Genomic DNA, 26,461 nt, shown 5'->3' on the forward strand with positions numbered 1-26,461 from the left:
GCAACCGTTCGGTGAACGAGCTCTTGGCTTAGGAACCAGTGCGCAGAAGCTGACGCGAGAGGAGAAGAGAGTCGTCTGAGCAAGGAGAATTTGCATCCATGCGCCGTGCTTAGCTGTCGTCCGAGAAGAAGCGAGCCAAATCAAACGTGCAACACTGACACCGATGTTCAGAACAACACGGGCTCCAATCTGTGCCGTGCTCCTCAGGCTCCAGACGTGCTAGTGTCGGGTTGGTGTGGCGTGCCGTGGATACCCTCTCCTGGTTGTATAATTCTTCTCTCGCTCAGCAGCAGCAGCAGCACGTCCTTACAGCCCTCCTCCCCCAAAATCTCCACTTTTATCCAAGCAAAGAGAAACGAGGAAACGGGGTCCCTTCGTTTTTCAGCCTATTCTAACTAATACTGCTCCGTTCAGATTGATTTTCTTTTACATGGCGCAAGGGCTATGCGAGCGGGACGGTAGTGGTTCCGATTCTGGGTGTGATACAACCACCGTGGATTTGGATATCCAAGCAACAGCATCAGCAACAGAGCATTCGGGGAGCAGTTCCGGCGCCCCCACCACCTTGTTCTCTACCCGGCTCTATGTCGAGTAATGGTCGGCTCGTTTTGCTGGATGCTCCCCGCTTTATACGGATCGTCGACGGCATCTCCTCCAACAGCAAATTGCCATTTTCGACGGAAACCCTCCAAGAGCTAGGAGCTACATATGGAAACTGGGGACCAGAATTTTAGGAAAAAGGAAATCTAGCGGTTGTTTAATTTGTTCCATTTCCGTCTGATTTGTCAGTTAAATAATTAATTTGTCGTGCTTGATTTGTTTCATTCCATCGTTGGTTTGATTTGTCGATTTAAATGCTCGCTCAATGATATTTCGATTCACCATTTGACAGATATCCTCTATTTCCTTTTTTAAATTTCCACTGGACTTTCATCTACTCATTTGCATTCTACTCTCCCTTATTTGAAAATATCTTTCCCTGTCCTTCATTTTCCTTGGCCCCTCTCTCCCAGCTTTCCCGGTAGATTTAGACGGACTGGGCTTACATATACATATTCAAAAACTGCATAGACGGTCCTACGCGGCATATTCTGTCACGTAGGCCAGCTTTATTAAAATTCATTTAATTCTTTCAAACATATTGAAGTGCTTGGCAGACACTGCTGTCTATACGAGCCTGCCATTACTCTAACGTCTCCCCACCCCCTTCCACGCTAACCATTTCATCTGAGTTTAGCGTTCCTCACAGTGCAGTGTTTATCCTTTTGATCCTAACCCATCAACCTACCTTGCCTGTGATGTGCAAGTGTTGAACTATTAATTTAAGAAACACTGTCAGAGACTCAGTGGCATTTTGCAACCAGTTGGTCTCGTATTCATCAATCGATAGAATATATCGATTTGCCTATTCATTTTTATGATATATCCTCTACATTATTTAAGGCCTAAGTAATTACACGTTATATACAAATAATATAAATAATCTCATTGCTTGCTAGCTTTACAGCTCGAGCGTAGGTGTAAACTGTAGCTGTAGGAAAAAGCAGTTGTAGATTTTTAGCCTCGTTAGGCTATTGAAGTGGCTATATTTCTTCTTGGTAGGAATAGAATTATATAAGACGAGCAGGCAGACGAAATAACGGCGCCTCGCTTCCCAACCTCCCTGAAACGTTGACCAATTTCTCTCTTGCTTGGTTCTCACCCAAACGCAACCATAAGGTTCCTACCGCATCCTCCCCCTTCCCCCTCCTTTCGATCAAATATATCCCATTTTTTTAGTTTGGTTTGGTCCCGTAAATTTTCAAATATTTACTTCCTATACATCAAAAGGAAAGGGGGTCCCCCTTTCATGGAATGCGGCAACATGGGCGTGTTTGACCGCGGAGTTCAGATGCTATTGACCACTGTCGGTGCATTCGCCGCCTTCAGTCTCATGACCATCGCGGTGGGCACGGACTACTGGCTCTACTCGCGCGGCGTGTGCAAAGTCAAATCGGTCAGCGAGAATGAGACCAGTAAGAAGAACGAAGAGGTGATGACCCACTCTGGCTTATGGAGGACGTGTTGCTTGGAAGGTAAGTCATGCTAGTTTGGTGTCCCCTTTCTTGGTGTCCGGTGGAACGCCCACTCACGTTCTTTCTTTCAAGACAGAGCACCCCCCCCCCCCCCCCCCCCCCCCCACACACACACACACACACACACATACATATGTTCACGTGTTGACAGAACCAAATTCTTAGATTAGTCTATTCCTCAGTCTCTCCCTTAGTCTGTTCTTCATGGTGTGTCATCTGCGGCCAAGAGGTGAGAGTGTAAGGACATGGCTCCAGTAGCACCATGGACAGCGACAGCAGAGCAGAATCCAAAGATCCCCATTCCAAAGCGTTTCCATCTGATCAGCGAGCCACAGATTTCATGACACCCTTAAAACAGGCCTCCTGTTTCAGATCAGATCAAATTCACTCCAATGGTGCTATTGTAGTAGCTCTAGTTTCTGTCTCTTTTTATTTTGCTTGAGTTGTCCATTTAGGGTGCTGCTGCTCTGAACCCAAACTCAAAGTTTGTTGTTTGATTTTGAGCAAGAGGGTGACATATTTTAAGTTCACTATACCAGTCAGTCTTGCAAGAACAGTTAACCATTTTACTTTTTTAAAATCCCATTCCAATGGTCCTACTCAGATATGAAGACAAAAAACGTCCAGCTTCCCCTCTCACACATGAACTCATACAGGCTGTATAACATACTATGTATTACTTTCAGTGACTCCCAAAGATTATCTGACACATGATTAAAGGTTCTAATTTGCTGTCATACGGAAGTGGGGGTCATATAAACACCCCAAATCTCCTTCTGCCAATGTCTGAAGGGTTACATCCAAAAGACTGAAATTCACGTATCACACCGCACCCACAAAATCTCTTACTAGGAGAAACATATTCTCTACCAAGTGTTTCACTTTTACCTCTAAAGTATACTCTGAAGTATGTGCTTAACACAATTAAGTCAAATCAACAAGCTTCTGTGACACAAAGTGAATTGTACAATGATGTCAAACATCTTTATATTAGATGAATGGTGAAGATGTTCAAACACATCTGACTTTTGCTTTGACGTCTGTGAGATGAAAGCATCCAGCAGCCCAAGATGTATGCCCTTGTGTGTGTGTATGTGTTTATGTGTGTTATATATATGTGTGTGTGTGTGTGTGTGTGTGTGTGTGTGTGTGTGTGTGTGTTCAAGCTGGTTTGACCTTGTTGGTTCCTCCATGGAGGCCTGGACTAAGAGAGTGGCTTGTGCCACATCTGTGAGGCTGGGCCGATGCCACATCTGCTCCAGGGTCACCGAGGGCCGTTCTGATCACCTGCTCATGGCCTAACTGCGGGGCTTTGAAGTCCTTGCGCCGTTTGACATGGGCATATGTTTACCTCAGCAGACGGCTCAAACCTGGATTGGAAATCTCCCAAAAACACACAGACACACACACACACACACACACACACACACACTGTTTACACACACTAATGCTTCAGCAATCCGACAGAGTCTCCAAATTATTCAGAAATGTTTTGATCAAGTGGATTTCAATTGCTCAGCTGTTGGAGGTTTCAGACTTCAAGGTGTCTTGTGCAGAGCTACAGTATGATGTAAGACGAGAATAGAGAGGACTATACATGCAAGTTTTTCATTTTTCACCAGAGTTAGACTCGACTCGGGTCCAGAACCACTTAACCCCAGCTGTGGTTCCTGACTAGTGGGTAATTTTGAATGATTGCATCTCAGCTGTGTCTGGCTCCCTGACTGGTATTATCTCGTTGACAGACACAACAGTAATGTGCCAATTAAAGCACAGTGGCTTAAGTGGTTACACACACACACTTTGCATATATTTGAATTTGTGTGTGTGTGTGTGTGTGTTTGCTTGCATTTGAGTAGCTGGTAGTCAGTATCTTGGTGTGAATTACATGCAAGTGTGGTTCACCCCTGAGTTAAGATGAAGGCCCACTGCAAAGAAACTTGCGCTATTGCGCTTACACATTGGGGTCAAGCTCATTTGAATACCGGCTCAAACGACTTCCTGCTGTGGAAATTGGGCAAGAGCAGCTTATTAATTCATGGATAATTAGCACAATTTATACAGGAATATTAACTAATAAGTTAAGGAATATTACAGGAATGGGGGGGGGGGGGGGGGGTTGCAGGTTAGTGGACAGGATGCGCTCTGTTGAAAGGGAGTGGATGGCACTCCACATAAAATGGGGTAGTTAATTGGTGACGTGAAGTTGAGCCAACATGGTTTTCAGATCCTGCAGGGAGACATCAAAGACACACTTGTGTATCTCAGACAGAACTGAAAGATCCTTAGCTGGGCACAGTCGAAGCTTTATATGGTCAGGCTTGTGCTAAATGTTGCACAAAACATGGAGACTTTAAAGGTTGCCTCAGTGAATGTAATTAAAGGTCAGAAAAGATTAGTCTCGCAACAAGTGGCCAGATTCGAGTATTTACAACAGAGCAGGGACTCTGATGTTATGAGGAGCGAATTGCATTGATTAAAAAAAAAGAATTTTTTACAAACACGTTAGTTTGTAAAAGCAGGCTCACTGTATTTGACTGAATGGATATTTTCCCATGAGATTAAGCCACCTCTCTCTTAACCACACACACAGAGAAACAGACACCCACGCATGTGCACACCCCACACACAGATGAATGGGTATAGCTATTTAAAAATTAAACATAGAAAGTTTGCTCTCAAAACAAAGTAAAAAAAAAAGAAAACACTAAAGAAAACACTTTGAATTTCAGGTTTCCAGAACACCTCCCCCATTCCACAGAGGCTTAACAGAGAGTTGTAAAATACTGAATTTATTGATTATGGAGATTTACACTTGTTTTGAGCACTTTGCACTGGGCCATATTGTAAATATCATTCACAGCCTTTTCACAGCTGCCACTTCACCATGGCTTTAATTTGTGTGGCTGTACAGTTGGCTTTGAGAAGCCAAGCCATAGCTCTATTTGCTGCCTTTATTTTGACAGTTTAAACATTTACTCCAAAGGAAGGTGGAATTGAAGTCACTCTTTGATGAAAGTGGTATATTTCTACACCTCTAAGTTTGAGAATAAAACAAGGCTTTGAATAGGGGAAAAACAGAGATTTGGCTGTAATATTTCTTATGTTCATAAGCTAAACAATTTTGATATGCTTCAACATTTTTCATAAGCTTCAACATTTTTTATATGAGCTAAAGCTTGCCAATTATGGAGCATTAATTCATAAACTTCTAGATTATCATGAAAGAAAGCAATCAAAACAGCAGAATCATATTTCCATTGGATTTGTATGGCGTGCTAGAAAAATCAGCATCCCAGACCTTAAAGCTGAGGGAATGCATTACAGCCACATCTCCATGTGTGGTCTTTCTTCCTGGAGGAAAAGGACACAACTGTGGCCGAGTGCCATGTGAGCGCCGAGGACAGGGAAGTGTCAATCAAGCTGCTCCAGAAGCCCTCTGCCTTGGAGCGGAGAGGAGCAAAGCACAGCAGAGTCGCGGATGGGAACCCCGCATGCGTGACGCAGGTCCATGTAGCCCTGCCACGCTTTAAATTACAGCTGGTGCAGTACTGCATGAACAGCGATTTTCTCTCTCTCTAATCTTTCTCTCTCACACACTCTTTCTCTCTATCTCTCTGTCTCACTTTTTTCCCTCCTCTCTCTTTCTTCCCTCTTAGGCTTTCTAAGACACACACGCTGGCACACACACCTCACACAAATACACTTACTTGCATACACACACTTACACACCAACACAATCTCATACACCCGCTCTCTCACACACACACGCACACACATACACACATGTCAGAGTGATGGATCAGGCCCCAGGGGCTGGTGGTCCATCCTGCCTGGGAAGCATTGCCATTGCCATAGCGACTCGCGGGCAGGTGTAGCGGTGGCGGAGTTGCGGTGGAATTCTCGGGCTAATCTCCTCGATTAATCTCCATTAGGCAGAGGAGCCGGAGCTACGCGACGGCTAACAGGGGGGAGAGGATCCACTGCGGAGGAGGCCAGACGGCTATGACAAAGGAGGGGTAGTTACGTTTGGTGGAGGGTTCGGGGTGTGTGGGGGTTGATAGTATTTTTTCTGTTCCTTGTCCCAGAGACGTGATGTTCTGCATCTGTGTGTGTGTGTGTGTTTGGGGGGCACAGATACTCCAGAGCTCAGTGTGCCTCCTAGCCTGAGCAGATATTGTGTTGATCTCAGACCATGTATGCAGCTGAATGGTGGAAACACAGAACTGGCCTCCTGTGACTTTTACCAACCAGTAAAAGAAAGGGGGAAATACATTGAAACAGAATGAAGGGGAGAAGCAATAGAAAGGGATATAGAGTGAGAGACACTTACCAAACTCACCCATCCAAAGCACAAGTACAGTGGAGAACATGAAAGCACTTGTAAATGTACACATGAGGACAATGTGTTGGTTGTGGAAAAGCATCCATGATCTTGATGTTGTTAGCACCTAACGCTAACTACTGAGTTAAGGAGCTCATTTAGAGTAGTGTGGATAGAAAAGGCTGAGCCGCGAGAGGTGTTTGAGAGACCTGGGCCAAGGGTATGATCATCCCAGAAGCGGCATCCAGCTGTGTGTTCTCTCACCTCGCACACTCACACACACACACACACACACACAAATAAACTATGAGGAACCAGAGCAGATATTTTGGGAAGCTTTGTTGAGAGGCAGCATACACTGCCATATATCCATAATCTCATTCACTCAAGTCTGAACAACCTTCTCTGTGTATGTTTTTGTGTGTGTGTGTGTGTGTGTGTGTGTGTGTGTATATCCCAATATTTGGCACAACTACCTAGTTAGTTAAGACTTAAGCTTATGTTAAGACAACACATACACATGCAGAAATCCAGTAATACACAAATACTTCCCCAAAAACACACTCACACACACATCTGAAAAGTGTATGTGTGAGAGAGAGAGAGATACACACACACACACACACACACACACACACACACACACACACACACACACAGATAGACAGGGAGACTCTCTGTGACTTTTGGCAGTGCCATGGCTGGAGAGACGCAGGATTACTGTCATGGAGCGATCAGATAAGGCTTACCCGCCTGGCACAGGGCAAATCCGACTAATGACCAGTGTCGAGAGTGGCATTACGCCGCATTAACACACACTCCACACTGTACACACAGCTGCATGGCACAGATTACAGAGTTAGCATGAGGGGAGCATTATCCCAATCACATCAACTCAGGCCATCTCAGACATGGATCGCCGCGCCGACCGGCCCCCGGCGATCTCCACCCGCACTCAGCGGGGCCCCTTTGTCAGCCATTACAGCAGGAGACCTCACACAGCCAATACCCCACTGCCAGCAGCACGGAGGCAAGATGTCACTGCTTAGGCAACAGTCATCTGTCCCCATATGCAGTACATGGCAAGTGTGTGTGTGTGTGTGTGTGTGCATGTGTCTGTGTGTGTGTTCTAGTATGTAGAGCGTTGAAACTGAGTATTAACTTACTCATACCACCAGGGAAGATACTTTGACTCTGAATGTGACAAAGGCCTTAGCACATTTCTAATGGCAAAGCTTCAGACTTGGGGCATTAAAGGAGAAATCCGGCGATTTACACATAGATCTCCATTTCTGGAGGCCAACTAGTACTGTCGGTACGGGAAAAAAAAAACCCAAAAACAATCGGTTTTACCTAGCTCGAGTTGCTGCAGCCAACAGCGAAAGCAGACAGGTAACTACAGCGCTGCACTCTGAACATCGGGGCTCCTGAACATGGTGGATTTCTCCTTAAAGGATGATGTTGAGAATGATCCCTATGCAGATTGTGGTTCAACCCAGGGCACAGTGAAAATACCTCAGGTGTGACGGTGTCACGCCATCGCACCAGCTCAACAGTTCACTGTAACCATCTGGAAGTGATGTATGGGACTTCATTTCATTCGGGTTTTCATTCCTCCTGCTGCGTAGGACAGCTGATCATTTCAGCCTTTATTGGTTTCTCTCTCTCTCTCCCTCTCTCCCTCTTTCTCTCTCTCTGTCTGTCTCTCACACTGCGACTAACACCTAGATCATCACACTTTCTGGAGTCATTGACATTAGACCTCAAAGCATACTGGTTTCATTGCTGCCATTATTTCTGGTTATTTCCAATAATAAAAAAGACTGTGACATGTGCACTGTTGCATGGTGCTGCACTATTTGTATTGCACTGGAAATGGAGCAAAGCTACAAAACGGGTGGAATGACTCCCTTTAAAATGGCTGAGAAAATACTCACATTTAAAATGAACAAGTAATGTAGTGTCCTTCAATTATATCACTAATGTAAAACATCATTGAATGTCTTCAAGATCATGTTTAAATAACTTGCAAGTAGCCTATACCACAACACTCTGGATAGCTAGCTAGGTTTACCAGGCTTTAAATTACCATGAAAGAAAGACTAAGAGGGGTTTGTAGCCCACCAGCCAAAAATGAGGCCATAAAACACCCATCTGTAAAATAAAAATATGTTACATATGTTCTGTAGGTAAACCAAGCTAATAAGGAATAAGACAAATGCTTACAATGTGCTCCTGAACAGAAACACAACTAGATCTTGTTTTCACCTTCACGTTCCCAAATGAATATTACTTTATTTCAGCACATCTTCACATGATCACATCTCAAGCATATTGCACTGTAGAGAGGACTGTTTGGTACCCCCACTGTAGGCTACTGGTTTTATGTAAGGTCTCTATCAATGACAATCAAAAAAGATGCATTAATCTATATATTTCTGTATCTGTCATTTTGACTCAATGCAAACAATTAATACTTTACCTTTTTAATGAGTCATGAAATAGGAGAAATGGAGACTGCCAGGTCACGTCCTAAAATCCTACTGATGTGACCATGTGACATTTCTGAAACACGAAATAGCTAACGACACAAAACTACTTTACAAAACTACTTTGTATTGTCAGGTATTTTTGATGACTCTAGAGCTCCCCCTAGAGTTACGATATATTTATATTTTACTTTGCCATTCTTAATAGCCTACTTCTCATGGCTTATTCCCTGTGCACAATAAAAATGTTTTTGTTACTGTTTATCTACTGACAAGGTAATGTTTCACGATTCTCGCGAGATGTCTTTGGGTCGACAATTCTAGAAGTTGCATTGCTGGTTCTCTCGTTAGCAACTCAAGTTGGCTTCGTAGAGTTTATATTAAGGTGAAAATCTCGAATAGTGTACCTTTAAAACCAAATACATTGATTTCACAGCAGTGAAGCCTGTATTAAACTTGAATGTCCTTGCACAATTTAAGGGAATTGGAGCACTCGGAACACTCAGAGGTCCACAGGACACCAAATAATAACATTTATGAATGATTCTAACCACACAGGGATGACTACCAAAATTAACAAAATAATAGCCGTTTCAGAGTCATTTGATAAAAGAAAGTAATGGGGGGGAACTTTGAAGGTGTTTTGATAAGGTCATCTCTAGGACTTTTGTATCTTGGCCAATATTTTTTATGTTTTTGCTATTTTTCTTTATGGTACAGAAAATACAGCTCTCTCTCTCTGTTGTGGTGCTGGACCTGGTTAAGGCTATCACATTCTCCATGCACTCAGAAGAGTGAAGTTTAATCCCACAGAAATATGGCTGAATGAGTTGCAAACCTTACTCATAGATGCCTAAGCTTTGACAGGAAGGTATTTTTCAAGGACACAACTTTGCTTTATCCATCTGATACCACCACATAAGGATATCTTTTCTTTTAGTAGCTACTCCAACCTCCACAAGCAGTTAACAGTCAGTCATCCTCTTATTCAACAAAAAGCAATGCCTGCTAATTAGCTAGCCCAAACCTGAGGGTCACCTAAGCAAAGTTTAACAAAATACTCAGGCCAGAGGACCCAGGATGCATGAATGAAACTGAGTTATCTAAAGCATATTATGCTGTTGATGAGTCCTGAGAGATCTGTCCGGAACAGTCTGAGATGTACAGTAAGGACTGGTCAGGGTTGGTTAGTAATGGATTACATGCAATCTGGATTACGTAATCAGTTTACAAAAATCAAGTAACTTGTAACCAGATTGCAATAAAAAATGTAATCAGATTATAGTTATAATCTGATTACATTTTTGGGGATTACTTGATTACAATTAATCATGCAAACAATGCAACTTTTTTATGATAGCCTAACTAATGTTTTAATTTGACAAGCAGCACATTCGTTTGTCCACAAGATGTCACTATCATTAATTTAATGATAGCCTGTAGTTCCTTGACAAGAAAAAGGTTCAAATCAAACCCCAAGGATGAGCCGTTGACGCCGACCGAAAGACCTGTTCCAGATGGGGAAAATGCATTCGGTACTTCTGCAATATCGCCACAACTTTTAATTAAAGACAGTGGAAAATAAGAATGTGTATGTCGTTTGCAAGTGGTGTAAAAAGTAATCCTTAAGTAATCAGATTACGTTACTTGTTTTGGGCATCCTATTGATTATGTTAATTACATGTGGGGCAGCCGCAGCCTACTGGTTAGCGCTTCGGACTTGTAATTGGAGGGTTGCCGGTTCGAACCCCGACCAATAGGCACGGCTAAAGTGCCCATGAGCAAGGCACCTAACCCCTCACTGCTCCCCGAGCGCCGGTGTTGTTGCAGGCAGCTCACTGCGCCGGGATTAGTGTGTGCTTCACCTCACTTTGTGTTCACTGTGTGCTGTGTGTTTCACTAATTCACGGATTGGGATAAATGCAGAGACCAAATTTCCCTCACAGGATCAAAAGAGTATATATACTTATACTTAAATGTTATGGATTACATTTCGTACGTAATCTGATCCAACCCTGGGAATGGTACAGCAATGGTGCCCAGTGCAGAAAAGCCTAAATAAAACCCTCTTACCTTTCATTTCCAATTGTATTTACCAGTCCTCTAAAGAAAGTGGTCACTTTCAAGACCAGTTCCTTAAGTTAGTAGGGCTGTAGAGGAAGTAATTGTAGAGGTAGTCTTGTTCATGTCATATTCAGCATCTGAAAAGACTTTCTTCATATGGGAAGATTAAGGTTGAAGTCAAGCACAAAAGTGCAACGATCTGTGATTTCAAATTGAAGCCCATTTCCAATGTCCCTAAAACACGGGCAAGTACAATCACTAATCCGGCATGTATTTCTTTGGAATTAAGTAAACAACTGCATTTAAAACCTTTGTTTACAAGATTGCTACACGTTTGAAACTATTTGGTAAGAGTTTAATGCACCAATTTAAGTTTAAATTCACTGCTAGTTACACCCCTGCTGGAAGTCGTAAGCCAATGAACCTTTTCCAGACCCACTCTCAATTACAATTGAGAAGGTCTACGTGCCCACCAGGCTAGTGTAGAATCGCTGCACCATGAATGTTGATACATGTGAAATACATACAACTCTGTAGCAGAGAGTCTGCTGAGCCAAATACAACAAAAACATAGGGAGGTGCTCTGAACGGAAAGCTACCTGACAGCAGTTGAGTTGAAATATGGCTTTTCAAAAATGGCTGAAGTCATAATCAGTATGAAATGATTCAGCCTTATCCATGTAGACTTAAAAACACTCCTTTTTTTTGGATACATAATGTTTTCCCATTGCCATTTGGAGCGCACTGTTGTGATTGTGTGTGTGTGTGTGTGTGTGTGTGTGTGTGTGTGTGTGTGTGTGTGTGTGTGCGCATGTGTGTGTGTGTGTGTGTGTGTATGCCAGCCACCCTCCTTTATCTGTCCAGAGAGATGGTCAGGTGCACGTTAAACATCATCGGCACCTAATGAGAGACTGGTGGGGGAGGAGGGTACAGGTAAAGTCTGCATTCAAATCTCACCTCATGAGAAACAAAGGGATCATAGACCATTACACACGCACACACACACACACACATACACACACACACACACACACACACACACACGGTGCGCTTGGCCCTACATGTTTGACGACAGCCACACAACCATGAAGCAGGACTTCTTCCCTGTGGACGCGGGCTCTGCCCTCTTATACTTTTACGCACATTTACAACACAAATTCATCTCCGCACCGCTGTGCCTCACACTATAGCGGGCAATGGCGGCGGTGGCGACCGGCGTCCGACACATTAGGAGCTCCCACTTCTCCGTAATTATGTGCCTGCACATGGGGAGGCAGCCATGGTGATTGCTACTTTTCACAGCGGTCCCACGGCGTGCTTTGTTAAGCCCACTCACGACGTCGATGTAAATAGCGTGGACCTTAGCACGGTCAAATACATGCAATTACAACGAATGCAATTATGATAAATAGAGCTATTATTAAAACACAATTCAGGCCACGACTGAAATATCCCCATTTAGCCCTATAACCCAATACCACTGTGTGCACTACTGCATCCCCCTTATGACCTTCTAAGCACACTCTGGTCAGCTTTATAAAAAGACACGTTTTATCCTCAATTTACAAGTATACGCAATTATATGAGTGGGCAATGCCGAACCACAATATTTGTGTCTTATGGAGTTGTTCTCAGATACAAGAGCACGGTAAAGAACAGTTTTTGGGTTGGGCTTGTGTGAGTGTTTGTTGCCCTGGCACCATCCATTTTGAAAGGGCACAAGCACCCAGGGAGACCCCTCAAATGAATACCAATTAGCTCCGTATCCAATCCATTCGTTTTAAAGGCGAGCACGAGCACCACTGCTCCCTCCCTCCCTCCCCAGTAGCTGGGGGAATCTGCAGCATCTGGTTGGGTGATGAATCGCCGGTGTCCTTGGCGCAGTTCATTTGCAATCCATTACTGTGCATTAGCTTTGTGTCAGAGAGGGACCCAAACATAATGCATCAACCCAGGAGCAGGGGGCGGCCAGGGAGAGAGAGGGGGGGGGGGGTTGAGGTGGGGGTAGTGTGGTGGGCAGGGAGGGTCTTTTGGCGGTCTTAACTCTGGAGAGTTCTGCAAAGATGGTCCAGGTACGAGTTGAGCTATTGGAGACTAACAGTGGAGAAGAGAGTGAGTGCCTTAATCTGGCTGCTCTCACTCTCACTCTAACTCTTTCTCTCTCTCTCACACACAAACACACACACGAACACACACACACACAAACTACTTCCAGACCGTCCAGCCAAGCGGGCAGACCGAGTGTGGCGGCAGTGGAGCGGGACTGCAGCACAGGCGGGAGAGAGACTGAGAGAGAGAGAGAGAGAGAGAGAGAAAGAGACTGAGATGTTTCCACCTCTGCAGATCCCACTTAGCGCCTAGCTGGCGAGGTGCTGACAGGCAGGCTGCCCGATCCAGGGACGAGGGAGGAGAGGGGAAGGGGTGGAGGGGAGGGGTGGAGAGGACAGGAGAGCAGTGGAGAGAAGAGGAGTCGGCCAAGTATGTCCCTGAGTTGGAGCTAGTGTGTGAGTGGGCAGTGGAGGGCAGAGGGGGGGGCAGGGCTACAGGCCAGGGCACAGCACTCCAGGATGATGGGGGGTCGAGGGAAGACTCGGAGTCCAGATAAAGGGCACAACACGCAGCACAGACGGTACGAATGACAAGTGTGTGTGTGTGTGTTACTATACAGACAACACTGCAATAAACGATGAAGAAGCATTACAAATAGCATGTCTGTGTGAAGCCAGACAGTGTACATTGAGAAAAGTTACATTTATTGGAAATCCTTTTTCGTTTCTCTTGGGGTCATGTGTTATTTCATTTTACCTGTGGCCCTGTTCTGAGCACCGAGCGCTGAGGTCCACTGTAACTGAGTCTGGGCGATTAGTCAGAGCTTGAGATCTCGTATGAATTCCAGGTGTATTGATCGGCCCCCGCGCTGAGGAGGAGCTACAGTCGGCTGCTAACCGCTTCCCTTTCTGCTGATAATCAGTCTCTTGAGCTTCACCCGGGCCTGTCAAACTGACTAGCGAGAGGAGACATCTCTCTCTCTCTCTCACTCTCCCTCACTCCCTCTCTTTCTGTCTCTCTCGAGTTGAGGTCTGTCTCGCACACTTTCTCTCTCTCTCTCTCTCTCTCTCTCTCTCTCTCTCTCTCTCTCTCTCTTCTTCAGTGTTCCTGGAATACAGGGAATCTGATTGGTGGAATAGCCAAACACACAGGGCATGCTGACGGGACCTAAAAAGTTTTTGGCTGACAACGTAGCGCCCCCTTCTTATGAATTGGGAACAGCTGGTGTGGAATAAAGGCATCCTTTTAAGTCATTTCCTGCAGGATTTTTTCCCCTCTTTTTTTTTTCTCGCTTTGTGTCATTCAGGAATCAGCAGAAATGACTGATAGATAGATTTAGATGCAGGTTGGCAGGAGCCATGAGGACAAATGAGCCCACCAACTGCAGCCAGCTGCCTTCTATATGCACATGTAGAGTATGCACACATACACTACTAAAATATGTCAGGTGCAAGATCCTGGAGATCGAAACATTGTCCTATGAAGAAAACAGAAAATAATGATAATATTATTTTGGGGTAAGGCTATTTGCACCCCCGGTACAATTAGCAGTGTATGCTATTCGTACCCTGGTGCAATAAGAAGTGAATTCTATTCGTACCCTGGTGCACACAGCAATGTGTCCTATTAGTACCCCGTCTGGGACAAATATCAATGTATGCTATTCGTACCCCGGTGCACACAGCAATGTGTTCTATTAGTACCTCGTCTGGTAAAAAAAAATCAGTGTATGCTATTTGCACCCCTGTGCATTTAATCTGGCATATTGATCATACAATGTAATAATATATATTTTTTTTTTTAAAACAAGCAACATGTTTTTTTGTTGTTGTTACATAACAGAGTGTGAATAGCTCAGCTGTGTAATAGACACTCTGAATAAGGTATGCTGTTTGCATCAATGTACAGTTAGAAGTGGATGCTATTCGTACCCTGGTGTTTATAGTACTGCATGCTATTTACACCCTGGTGCATGAACTAGCTAATTGTTGCAATCAAAACTTCCGTTTGAGAACCGATTTCTTGTTCAAATTGCGCGCCTTCTCTCCAGAGACGTTGGTACACATGCACACTCACTCTGCCAAAATGCATCACACGGGAATCGAACCCGGGTCTCCCCGGCCCTTGCCTGTGACCACTGCACTCTCTGCTTTCACAAGGAAATGAGGTTTGCAGGTAAACTTATAGTTTATAGGCCTGAACGTCATATTCACGAAATGTCTGTTAGCTATCAAACTGACGGTTGTATGTGTTCACTGAACAAAGATTATGAAAATAAAACACAACTTTTCCATCTCAAATTTAATTTGAACAGATATTAGTGCTGAAACCGTTCAGAATTCTTCACTTTCTGCTGACGAAAAAACAAATTTTTGGGCACGCGAGCAACATGTTTTTGTTGTTATGTAACAGGGTGTGAATAGTCCAGTTGTGTGGCCAAGGCTATTCGTACCAGGGGTACGAATAGACACTCTTTATTTTTTGTATTTTGGACCTACACAATGTGCAGACCTTCTTCCTTTTTGACTCACTTTAGTTCCCTTGTATGCACGTTTCAGTTGAGTTCATCACATATTATGCGTAAAGGAGTGGGGGTGGGGGGGGTGGGGTTCAAGAAAAAGACATGGTTAGGACTTTGCCGCATGAAGGGCACTGCTCTAAGAGTTTGGCTGGGACATCTGCTGGGGCCTTTGGTGGCCGTGTGTCAGTGCGGTACGGTGTCCCCCGAGGGGACAGACAGCGCGGAGAGGAGCAGAGCAGAGCAGAGCAGAGCAGAGCAGCCCCTCCAGAGTGCAGCCTCAGCGGGGCGGCTCAGATGGCACTGTTTACAGCCGCCGTCCAGGCGCTGGCGCAGCCCCCAGCCACAGCAAATGGTGCTGTTGGGTAAACAGCCGGCTGGCTGGCTAGCGTGGGGCTGCAACCACCGCTGCCGTCGAGGGCTGGGTGGCATTCACATTTTTTTGCAAGATGTGAAAGAAAGAGAGAATAGGAGAAAGAGAGAGAGAGAGGGATATAGAGAGAGCGAGATTGTTAGCTGGAGCGTGGAAGCAGTTGTGCCCATGCAGCGCTGCTAAGATATTCACGCTAAACTATCATGGTCAACCGCTTGTGACGTAGGAGGAATGACAGTTGACAGTCAACTATTTTGGGTTGATGACAAAACAACAACAAAACCCAGCATTTCCATGAATTCACATACGTCATCAGTTTAAACCACAGCTTAAATCTTAACGTCAGAAAAGTTGGCGAAGTTGGCTCCAGATGCTGAGGAATGGAATGTCAATGTGTGTGTCTATTAATCTTATGCAAGTGTGAGTGTGTGGTGTGTGAGCGAGAGAGGGGGGGGTGAGGAAGAGAGGGAGAGAGAGAGATTTACCTGTAGCATCCCCAAACTCCTCTCTAGCAGTCTAGAGGTTGCAGCACATCACACTCTGCCACATAATCACATGCAGCTCCAGCTCTCTCATGTCAGTGTGCTGATCACTGGGGAAAAGGCTGTGACCCGTCTGTGCGCACCAGTGACCCAGGGGGCGCGGGCTTCATCCTGCACAGTCAGAGTAATGCTCCCTTCAATCTGTCTCCTTTTCTGTCTGCCGCACCTGGAACTGTGTGTGTGTGTGTGTGTGTGTGTGTGTGTGTGTGTGTGTGTGTGTGTGTGTGCGCATGCGTGGAGAGAGTGGAGGCATCATACATAGAAAGACTGAGACTGAAATCTTTATGGTCATGTGAACAACTAATGTTACAATATAATATAATGCATAGTGCAGTGAAATATAGAGTAGTACAATAGTATAGTTTGCTATAAGAGACTCTAAGGTTTTGTACAGAAATTTAGTTTGACAATGAATCTGGAGAAGTGTGTGTGTGTGTGTGTGTCTGTGTGTGTGTGTGTGTGTGTGTGTGTGTGTGTGTGTGTGTGTGTGTGTGAGAGAGAGAGAGAGAAAGAGACTGTACCCAAACAGTCATGCTAATAAAGAATTTGAGATAGAGAGAGTTTGGGGTGGGATGTGAGGTGGGGGGTTGGGTGGGGGGTAGGCGTTTGTGTGTCTGTGTTGGCCTGTGCCTGAGCCTCTCGGAGAGGAATGAGAAGCAGGATGAATTTTTAATGGAGAGTCGTGTGGCTTCCCTTTGCTCTCTCAGATCGCTTTCCAGGACAGGGAGCCTCTCATCCTCACTGTGCCGTGTGTTGTACTGTCAGAGAACACACACACACACACACACACACACACACACACACACACTCAAAGATAAACTATCACACTCACTCACACACACTCACACACACACACACACAATATAAAACAAAGCACATGAACACACAGTTCAGTTACACAGAGCCTCTCATTCTCACTGTACCATGTGTTGTACTGTCAGATACACACGCACACACATGCACACACACGCGCACACACATGCACACACATGCACACACACACACACACACACACACACACACACATACACACACACACACACACACACACACACACACACACGCATACAGATGTGCAGACCACTCAACGCAGCACAGCCTGGAATAGCAACAATAGCTGATTTTCACATCAAGTGGAGAGGCTGTCAGAATCCAAGTATGACTAATCCGCCGGGCTTTGATTTTAATCTCTGCTTTGCTGTATGAAGGTAGACCAGGTGTATTTGAGCAGTACCTATCCACATGTAATCACTGAATCATTCCTCATCATCATCTCAAGAGCAGTGATCCATAAAGGCTGTGTTTAAGGCTTCTATACTCAACAGGGGTAACAGCTATGTTACACCAAATGTTAAATTCATACATGTGACACCAGTTGCATAAGCTGTGGTTGCTATCACATTATACAAGTTTGCAAGTTTTAGGTATATATGAAATGCCACATAGGAGAAATAAGAAGCTTATTTCCTCTGTTTTGTCGGAATCTTTTTAGTTGTGCCTACAGTATGTTCATCTATGGTTCTGGGTTATTGATAGTGGACAAATGAAATCCAATGGGTACTGAAGTTCCCACCCCATGAACACACAAAAAAGGTGTTACGGTCACTAGGTGCTCCCCACTCTCCTCGATCTCTCTGTAGCCCAGCCCAATACAACAGCTGACCCCAGGGCTGTGTGCATGGCTGCCTGTGGAGACGCCATGGAGGACTGACCTCCACCCCTTCCTCCACCACTGGGCCTGTGCTTCACGCGCAGCGGGCCCGGGCAGGCTGTAATTAAAGCGATTAATCAGCTGAATTAGGCAGCGATCACGCTCCGCTTTATCTCTCTAGCCCCCAACCGCAGCGTCCCCAGGCTACAGCTGACCACCACTAGTCTGGCGCTGCCAGCAGAGCCCCACCAGTGTAGCACCACTAACTTCATCTGTGCTGATTTACCCAGGTCCACCACTAACACCACCAACACCACCTCCATCCACCCCAGGCTCTTCTGCCCCTCCCCCTCCTCTCTTCCTTTGTCTCTCCATCTCTCTATCTTTTTTACTTACTGCTCTCTCATTCCTTCTCATTCTCCATCCCTCTCTCTCTCTCTCTCTCTCTCTCTCTCTCTCTCTCTTTCTGTCTCACTCATATCAAGTCAGGGCATTTGTTTTGTTGTGTTTGGTGTTGTTGTTGTTGTTGCTGTTGTCTTAATGGTTGTGGAAATGCTGTGGACAGCCAGTGGCTCCCCCTGTGTCTTTTCACATGAGACATGAATCTCTTAGACAGCAGAGAGAAGCGTCGGGCCAGCCAGCACGGCCCCCCCACACCATGATGCGGGGCGGCAGCCATCTTGCTTTAGAGGTCGTCGACGACAACAGTGGAAACTGAGTTTGGACGAAAAACTGGAATGTTTCATTATGTTTTGGCTTTCGTCCACACGGCATCTGGATCTTAGAGCCTGAAATGGCAATATTTTAAATGGGTTCCTGTGTGGAAAGATTTGGATATGCAACTCTATGGCCATGTGAACAGGCAGATATGGAACCCTTTGCCAAAAATGGTGACACAGCTCCTTTATCTAATCCAATTCATTCTCTGTGAAGCTCCAGTCAGAGCTCTGCACACCAAAGCCATCACTACATCCTCAGTGGCAATAGGCTATGGCAATAAATAGAAAATATTCATTATGGATTCATAATATTCCAAAACAATCTAGCTAGCTACACAAACCAATTTACGTGGTCTTTCTCATCTCAGAATGCTTGAAAATTATACACTTTTATAAAAATAAAAAATTATACCGTTTTTTTCAGTCTCTTTGGTGCATTTCTCAGATCAGATTTGAAATTATCAAAACAAATTCAACCTCCACATCGTCGAGTTACTTTTACACCTCATAAAAGTATTTTCTCATTATTTTCAACAGATAGAAACATATGTGATTGGCTCTCTGTTGAATAGTCCTACTCCCCAAAACATCTTGTCATTAGTTCATTGCTTGAGTCATTACATGATGCAAAAATGTTGAACCAGTTGTCATATGATTTTGTCATTTCTATTACACATTTTTGGTAAATGTCCTCTGGATTCATGAATTGCTCTCGTGTGAATCTTTCTTTGTTATTTTTAAAGCTGACATTTTATAGAGCTAAAGCAAAAGTAAATTTTCATTTCAAAGTATCTGCATTGGTTTTGAATGTTTCAACCGCAAACCCTTTAGGGACAGAATTGAAAGGTTCTATAACAGCCTGGTCGTCTGTTCTGTCTGACAGTACTCTAGGACTTATTTTCTTGTATGACAATGAATGACATTATCTAACAAACGGCAATACTAACTGTATACTGTAGTGTAAAGTATACTGTATGAATCCTGTCCAATACCCTACAGTCCCCCCCCCCCACACACACACACATACACATACATACACTAAATGAATGCACACATACACTCATGTACAGTAAATGCACAAACATACTGTAATTATACACACATGCTGCTCAATGGCTTAGAGCTGGTGGAGGGCAAGAACATTTAAACATCTTCATTGCCCCGCTCACTATCTTGCACTCTTGTTCACCTTTTGTGTGTGTGTGTGTGTGTGTGTTGTTTGTGATGTTAGTGCTGGTAGCCATGGGGCAGTTTTCTCATGAAAAAAAACACCACCACAAATTATCGCCACATAGTGACACAGCTGGAGCGGACACAAACGCAGCGACATGATCACACACACACACACACACACACACACACACACACACACACACACACACACACACACACACACACACACACAAACACACACACAAACACACTGAATCACACATAAATGTACATCCATTTAATCACTGTGCATGGACACCCGCGGAGATATGCACACGCACACACACACACACACACACACACACACACACACACACACACACACACACACACACACACACACACACACACACACACAAACACACACACAAACACACTGAATCACACATAAATGTACATCCATTTAATCACTGTGCATGGACACCCGCGGAGATATGCACACGCACACACACACACACACACACACACACACACACACACACACACACACACACACACACACACACACACACACACACACACACACATACACACTCAGAGCGCTGTGATCCATGCAACAGCAGAGAGCAGTGTGCTTTCCTGGCGGTGGCTCCACAAGGCTGGGAGCGGGGAGGAGAGCAAACAGAAATCCATAGATATAATAAAAGAGGGAAACGGATGAATAATCAGACATCTCATGCCCTCGGTACCCTCCTCCCTTCTTCCCTCTCATCCTTCTCCTTCACTCACCACCCCTTCACAATCCCCCATTCCCCTTCTCCTCTCTCTCTCTCGCTCTCGCTCACTCACTCTCTCACTCTCTCTCTCTCTCTCACTCTCTCTCTCTATCTCTCTCCCACCCCCTCAGCTGCTGCAGGACAGGAGATGACATGTGGACACTCTCTGAATTACTAATTGCTAGAGAAAGGGAGAGTGAGAGAGAGAGAGAACGAGAGGGAGGGAGAGGGACAGAGAGAGAGAGAGCGCAAGAAAGAGAGAGGCAGAGGGGAGGTGGTTTGACGCATCCAGACTGCAACCATTGGCTTTTTTCTACATTAAGGAGGAGAAAAAAAAGAGCTGCAGAGAGGCACTACACTGAATACTGGATGTATTCCTCCCTCTATATCTCTCTGAGTCTCACTCTCTCTCTCTTTCTCTCTTTCTCACGTATTCCCGTTCAGTGGCATTGAGAAATAGGCTCTCTTTCTGTCTTGATCACCCCCATGAATTTGTTTGTTTATACACCCACACGGTGTGTGTGTGTGTGTGTGTGTGTGTGTGTGTGTGTGTGTGTGTGTGTGTGTGTGTGTGTGTTAGAGAGAGAGAGAGAGAAAGAGAGAGCATGTGTGTGCGTGTCACTCCAGTCAAAATATGCCCAACACATATGAACATTTTCTCCTAAATGCATCTATGTATCTCACTTACTCTTTCTCTCTCTCTCTCTCTCTCTCTCTCTCTCTGTCTCTTTCTCCCTCACTCACTCTATCAGCTCAGGGAGAGAAATCAATAGCCACAAATTAATCATCCTGTCTATGGCATACCCATAAAGCAAAGCGCAAGGGGCAAGACAAAGATGTGCATACACACAAGTGTGTGCGTGTGTGTGTGTTTAGCTATGAATGTGTGATGATGACTAGGGCTAGGCTCACTTTGTGATATATGAATATGAATTTTATAATCCAGTTTTTTGTAGCCCAGAGCTACGTACTAGCCATAGCAAATGACAACCTCACCATGGAGTGCCTTAAAATCTCACATATATTAACCACACAGTTCACGGTCATAACCTTTAGCTGTTGTGTTTGTTTAATGATTCCCTCAAGCAATTACCCTTTTCATTATGACACATTAGTAAAAATATTACTGCGACTGAAGGATCACAGAAAATAATGCATGGGAGTATGACAAACGTGAATGTAAAGGATGCTATGGCGACTCTAACAGATGTGTTGTGACAATGGCAACAAAAATGCTTGTTTTATACAATTTGTTTAGTTCTCATCTGAAACCCTTCATCAGCACTGAATACCTCATTCCATACAAAATTATACAGTGCTATACACAGTCATACACAACTACACACAGCCAAATTCAGCTATACTGAACAATTATGCACAATCATGCAGCTACACACAATACTACAAAACACATCACATACTGTACAACTACACACAATCATATACAGTGCAATCTCAAACAATAATACATAACTATACTTACATAATTGTATACAACCACACACAATCCTACACAGCCGTGGTCAATCACAAGTTCGGTATCCGTGACAGGTTGTCTGGGCTCTGGGTCTCCTGCAAACCTTGTCATCTCCGGCACAGCAGTTGGCAGGCCGTTTCCAAGGATTTCTCTTTCTCGCTTCTGGTGTTGGCCAGCCCTGGTCTAGCCGGGCCCCTGAATCAGGCCACGGCCTGCTGGGGCCCTGCTCCCTCCACAGCAGGTGTGCTGGAGCTGATTTCTGTTGCGCAACCCGCCTTGAGTGGCACAGCTTTTCCCATCAGCCTATTTGAGAAGGGTTACTTACCCACTGAGAGCTCTCTAGACAATCCAGAAATTGTGTTTGTTTGTTTGTTCGATCGGCTATGTTTTTCAGTGGTACTTATTTATGATCTTGATAATGATTCAGTGAGTGACACGACTACGTATGTGGCTGTTAAGAGGCTCAGGGAGAGAAATAGCCACGAGCCAGAGATGCAAACTCTTTGGTTTGGTGATTATACTCTGTGATGATGTAAGGACAACAGCAGCCTACATATAAATGGAATGTATAATTTATGCTGTGTATATTTCATATAGGTTGTGTTTTGCTTGTTCTTGAGAAGTCTATGCAAAAAATTATGTTTTTTGGAACTTGAGATAGGGACTTAGGTTGTGATACCCCGTGAGAGATAGAGGCCATGGAAGGAAGATGGGAAGACATCCCAGAATATTGACTGTAATTGCAATCAGCAGTGAAACCAGACGTGTGCCAAATGCCAATACAGTTACACATTATGACTTTGATGGACACAGATACTGTCTTTAAACCGCAGGTGATATAAGTAACGATACATTTCTCAGGCCATATATTCTTTTCACATGTGATAGTGTCTGGATGGACACAGGCTGCCTGTAGTCACAGGACTAAACCCTCTGGGGGGCAGGGTAGGTTACGCAGGGACACACATGCCGCTCTGAGTGGATCTCTTCTCAGCGTATTTCCCCTGTGATTAAGAGGCTGTGTTCAAGAGCTGGAGGATGAGAACCCATTTGAGAAGCTGTGAGAGGGAGACCGGCTGGGAGAAATGATGAGCAGCGGGTAAATGTGTTCGGATAAAATGTGCTTTCATAACCAAAGGTGACATTCAAACGCTGCCATTAAACATGACTTTGAAACGTCTGCAGACTTGTTTCTGTTCATCCAGATAATAGTGGATTTTGGATTCGTGCACACATCAGCTTTTACTGTAAAGCTTTTTGTTATTTCTGTCCTTTCCCAATGCAGATATCACGTCTATATAATGCCTTTCAAAGTCATGTTCTTTTTTCTCCAAAAAGGATTTCCATATATGGGGGGTGTAAGTATGTATTTCACTCAGTATAAAGTGTGGGTGTGTGTGTGTGTGTGTGTGTGTGTGTGTGTGTGTGTGTGTGTGTGTGTGTGTGTGTGTGTGTGTGTATGTATGTGTATGTGTGTGTGTGTGTGTCAACCACTCTCCTTTATCTGTCCAGAGAGAGAGAGAGAGAGAAAGAAAGAGAGAGAAAAGTGTTTTGCTGGTGTGTGCTCTCCTGTCTGTTCCCAAAATTGACAAAATGTGCGTAATCTATCTATACAACATGGAATACACAAAAAATGGGTGGCTAACCTCACCTCTGCCAACCCCCTCTTTAAGTTTTCATTGTCATTCACTGTTGAGCCCCACCGACCCCCCCCCCCCCCCACACACACACACACACTTTCCAAATGATGTAGCTAAGGCTCAGAGCTGGGGGTGAAGTTACACTTTACAGTAAATGCCTTAAGATGACTCCCATTTGGTGCTGCCATCATCATCTTTAAACTGCCAGTGCAGCCTCACATATCTGTACCAGCGAGACCAATTTGAGGTGCTGCGTTTAGCCGTCCCTGAAACCTGAAGCCTGTTGGGGTTCCTGGCTCTCCGACACCCCTTACCGCTCTCCTCCAGCGAGTCCATTTAGCGTCCGTTTACCCATCGTGGGCTCAGATGTGCCAGTTAAAGGCCACAGTTGTCTGCAGCATGCAGCTCCGCAGGTGAGTCGACGGAGAGATGTAGACCCTGATCACTCCACTGGATCCCCTGCTGCTTTCATCACTGTCCCTTGCTTTTTACAGCGGGCACTCATAGACACAGACGCAAACACATACAGAGACACACACACACACACACGCACAGACACACACACACACACACACACACACACACACACACACACACACCAGGAAAAAATACGCCAGAGACCTGCTGCTGCACACTACACCATAGGCTGGAAAAATCAATGTGCTGAAGGTATATGCATCTAGTTTGGCGCTATTTAAATGCAGTTACATTTAATGAAACATTGACAAAGTAATTTCAAAATGTTTATGCAAACAAAAGCGAGGGCTTAGTGAGAAGGGGGCGACAGCTACAGTTAATGACAACAGCATCTATTAAGCTATTGCGAAGTCCTGCGTGTCTAGCTGTGTGTACAGAGTCACTCATGTGACCTGTCCACAATCCCCAACACATTTTATTTGCTTTAATCTTGTAATCACTGTTGATTTTGATGTCATATGCAACAGAAATGGGCTTGCCCTGTATATGTGTGTGTGCGTACGTGCGTGCGTGTGTGTAAATGACTCTGTGTAGTGAAGGAACAAGGCCGCAGTGTTATGAGTCAGGGTGCCACAAGGGTTTGTGGGTCGTGATCTCTCCAGTAGGTTTCACCTCCTTGCTGACGCTCACTCACACAATCACTCTCTCTTTCTCTTTTTCCCTCTCTCTGTTTCTTTCTCTCTCTCTGTTTCTTTCTCTCTTGGTGTCTCTCTCTCTGAGAAGAATACTTTGGATAGAGACCCATCTTACAGTAATTACTCTGATCAAGTTTCAAGTCAAGTTGTAATCTATCTATAAGTTGTAATTACACTGTGTAAATACAGCAACCGAGTGGATGTGCTTTTAGTTCTGGATAAAGTTCCCAATGTCACCGTGAGAATGAAAAAAGGCAATACAGTAATCACAAAAGCGCCATCACTCTCACACAATCTAACAACACTGTTTTATTTCATTCTGTGGTAAATACAGGGATTTACCGTCATTTCCAGACTATAAACTGAGTTTTTTACATTGATTTTGCAAAATTTCTTCAGCTATGAAGTTAATAATGCATTCGTTTTCTTCATTCTTCTTTATGATTAAAACATGATCTGATTCTGATGTATTGGGCACTGCGGTTGATATACGCTGTGTTTTTTTTTTTTTTTTCAATTTGCATAAAACACTGTCTTGCAGTTTATACATAATACGGCTAATACATGGGAAATGACTGTATGTGCTCATATCAGCAATAAAACGTAAGACTAATGAGCTACCAGTGTACTTACGGCAAGAAAACTATAACATAGTCTACACCTACAGTCTACATCAACATCTACAAAAAGAATAATTACAAATGAATGTGTCAATGTCCGACACGAACATCTGTTACAGTTACAGTTGTTCTCTGAGGGTCACTGCAGTCCGGTGTCTCTGGCTGACCCTCATTCTGTCCTGTTATCATTCCCCTGTAGCCACCTCCTCCTGATCCTGGACCACCCCTGCAGCTGTGTCCCCTGGCCTCTCCAAGGGTCACTGCCCCATGAAGCCATCTTTTTAATCTCGGGAAGCGGTGCCATCAATCGCCTTTGATTTGCAATCTCTCTCAGGCGTCACTAAAAGTGCCGGATCTATGACGGAGGGTGCTCACCGTTATTAATGGAGTTTGGGGTCCCCATCGATTCCAATAGGTGCACGGCAGGTCTTTCCGATCCTCCACCACAGATTTACAGTGCCCAGTGACTGTCCACCATAAGTGGCATAGGCTACACAGGACATGGCTGAGACAGATTTTGACATAGCTTATCTCTAAATGAGTCAGTATAGATAGATGAGGTGTGTGTGCTAGTGTGAGTGTTTGTGTTCTCACCGATGGGAGGCTACATATGTGTGTCGGCACCTGCGTTGTGTGAGTCCGAATATGTAATTGTGTGTGAATTGTGTGTGTGTGTGTGTGAATTGTGTGTGTGTGTGTGTGTGTGTGTGTGTGTGTGTGTCTTTGTATGTGTCATGTTTATATGCACGTGTGTGTGCATATTCATGCATTTGTGTGTGTGTATGTGTGCACGCGTCCGTACATGCATATTTATGTGCATGTGTGCGAGCACGCGCGTGTGTGTGTGTGGTGATGACAGACTGGTTGGCTGGACGGTGGG

The 26,461-nt window shown here is 44.6% G+C and overlaps 1 protein-coding gene across 1 annotated transcript in view; it reads left to right on the forward strand.

Annotated features, from left to right (window-relative positions):
* The window catches only part of cacng2a (calcium channel, voltage-dependent, gamma subunit 2a), a 55,334-nt gene continuing 28,873 nt past the window's right edge, over positions 1–26,461 (forward strand). The window contains exon 1 of the mRNA XM_042084802.1: positions 1–2,075. Coding sequence (XP_041940736.1) covers positions 1,850–2,075 — 226 coding nt within the window. The 5' untranslated portion in view covers positions 1–1,849. The remainder of the gene's footprint in view (positions 2,076–26,461) is intronic.

The sequence above is a fragment of the Alosa sapidissima genome, chromosome 3, assembly GCF_018492685.1.
Source record: "Alosa sapidissima isolate fAloSap1 chromosome 3, fAloSap1.pri, whole genome shotgun sequence".
NCBI lineage: Eukaryota > Metazoa > Chordata > Actinopteri > Clupeiformes > Clupeidae > Alosa > Alosa sapidissima.